This window comes from Pteropus alecto, unplaced genomic scaffold (assembly GCF_000325575.1).
Source record: "Pteropus alecto unplaced genomic scaffold, ASM32557v1 scaffold17, whole genome shotgun sequence".
Taxonomy (NCBI): domain Eukaryota; kingdom Metazoa; phylum Chordata; class Mammalia; order Chiroptera; family Pteropodidae; genus Pteropus; species Pteropus alecto.
In genome coordinates this window covers 611,104-611,395 of record NW_006440645.1, presented here as the reverse complement: position 1 = coordinate 611,395, position 292 = coordinate 611,104, and the positions used below count along the sequence as shown (strand labels likewise).

The 292-nt window shown below is 68.5% G+C and overlaps 1 protein-coding gene across 1 annotated transcript in view; it reads left to right on the top strand.

Moving 5' to 3' along the window:
* Positions 1–292, top strand: part of CAMK2D (calcium/calmodulin dependent protein kinase II delta) — a 137,601-nt gene that overhangs the window by 135,487 nt on the left and 1,822 nt on the right. Inside the window, exon 17 of the mRNA XM_025050918.1 lies at positions 76–288. Coding sequence (XP_024906686.1) covers positions 76–288 — 213 coding nt within the window. The remainder of the gene's footprint in view (positions 1–75; positions 289–292) is intronic.

Sequence of the window (292 nt, the reverse complement as noted above, 5' to 3'; positions counted from 1 at the left end):
TCGCCGGTGCCCGCCGAAGCCCCTGTCGGTCGGGCTCTCCTCGCGTGGACCCTGAGCCCCCTGCGTCCCTTTCAGCTTTGTCCAAGAGCAACAAGCCGGTGCACACCATCATCCTGAACCCGCACGTGCACCTGGTGGGCGAGGACGCCGCCTGCATCGCCTACGTCAGGCTCACGCAGTACATGGACGGCGGCGGCGTGCCCAAGACCATGCAGTCGGAGGAGACGCGCGTGTGGCACCGCCGGGACGGCAAGTGGCAGAACGTGCACTTCCACCGCTCGGGGTCGCCCAC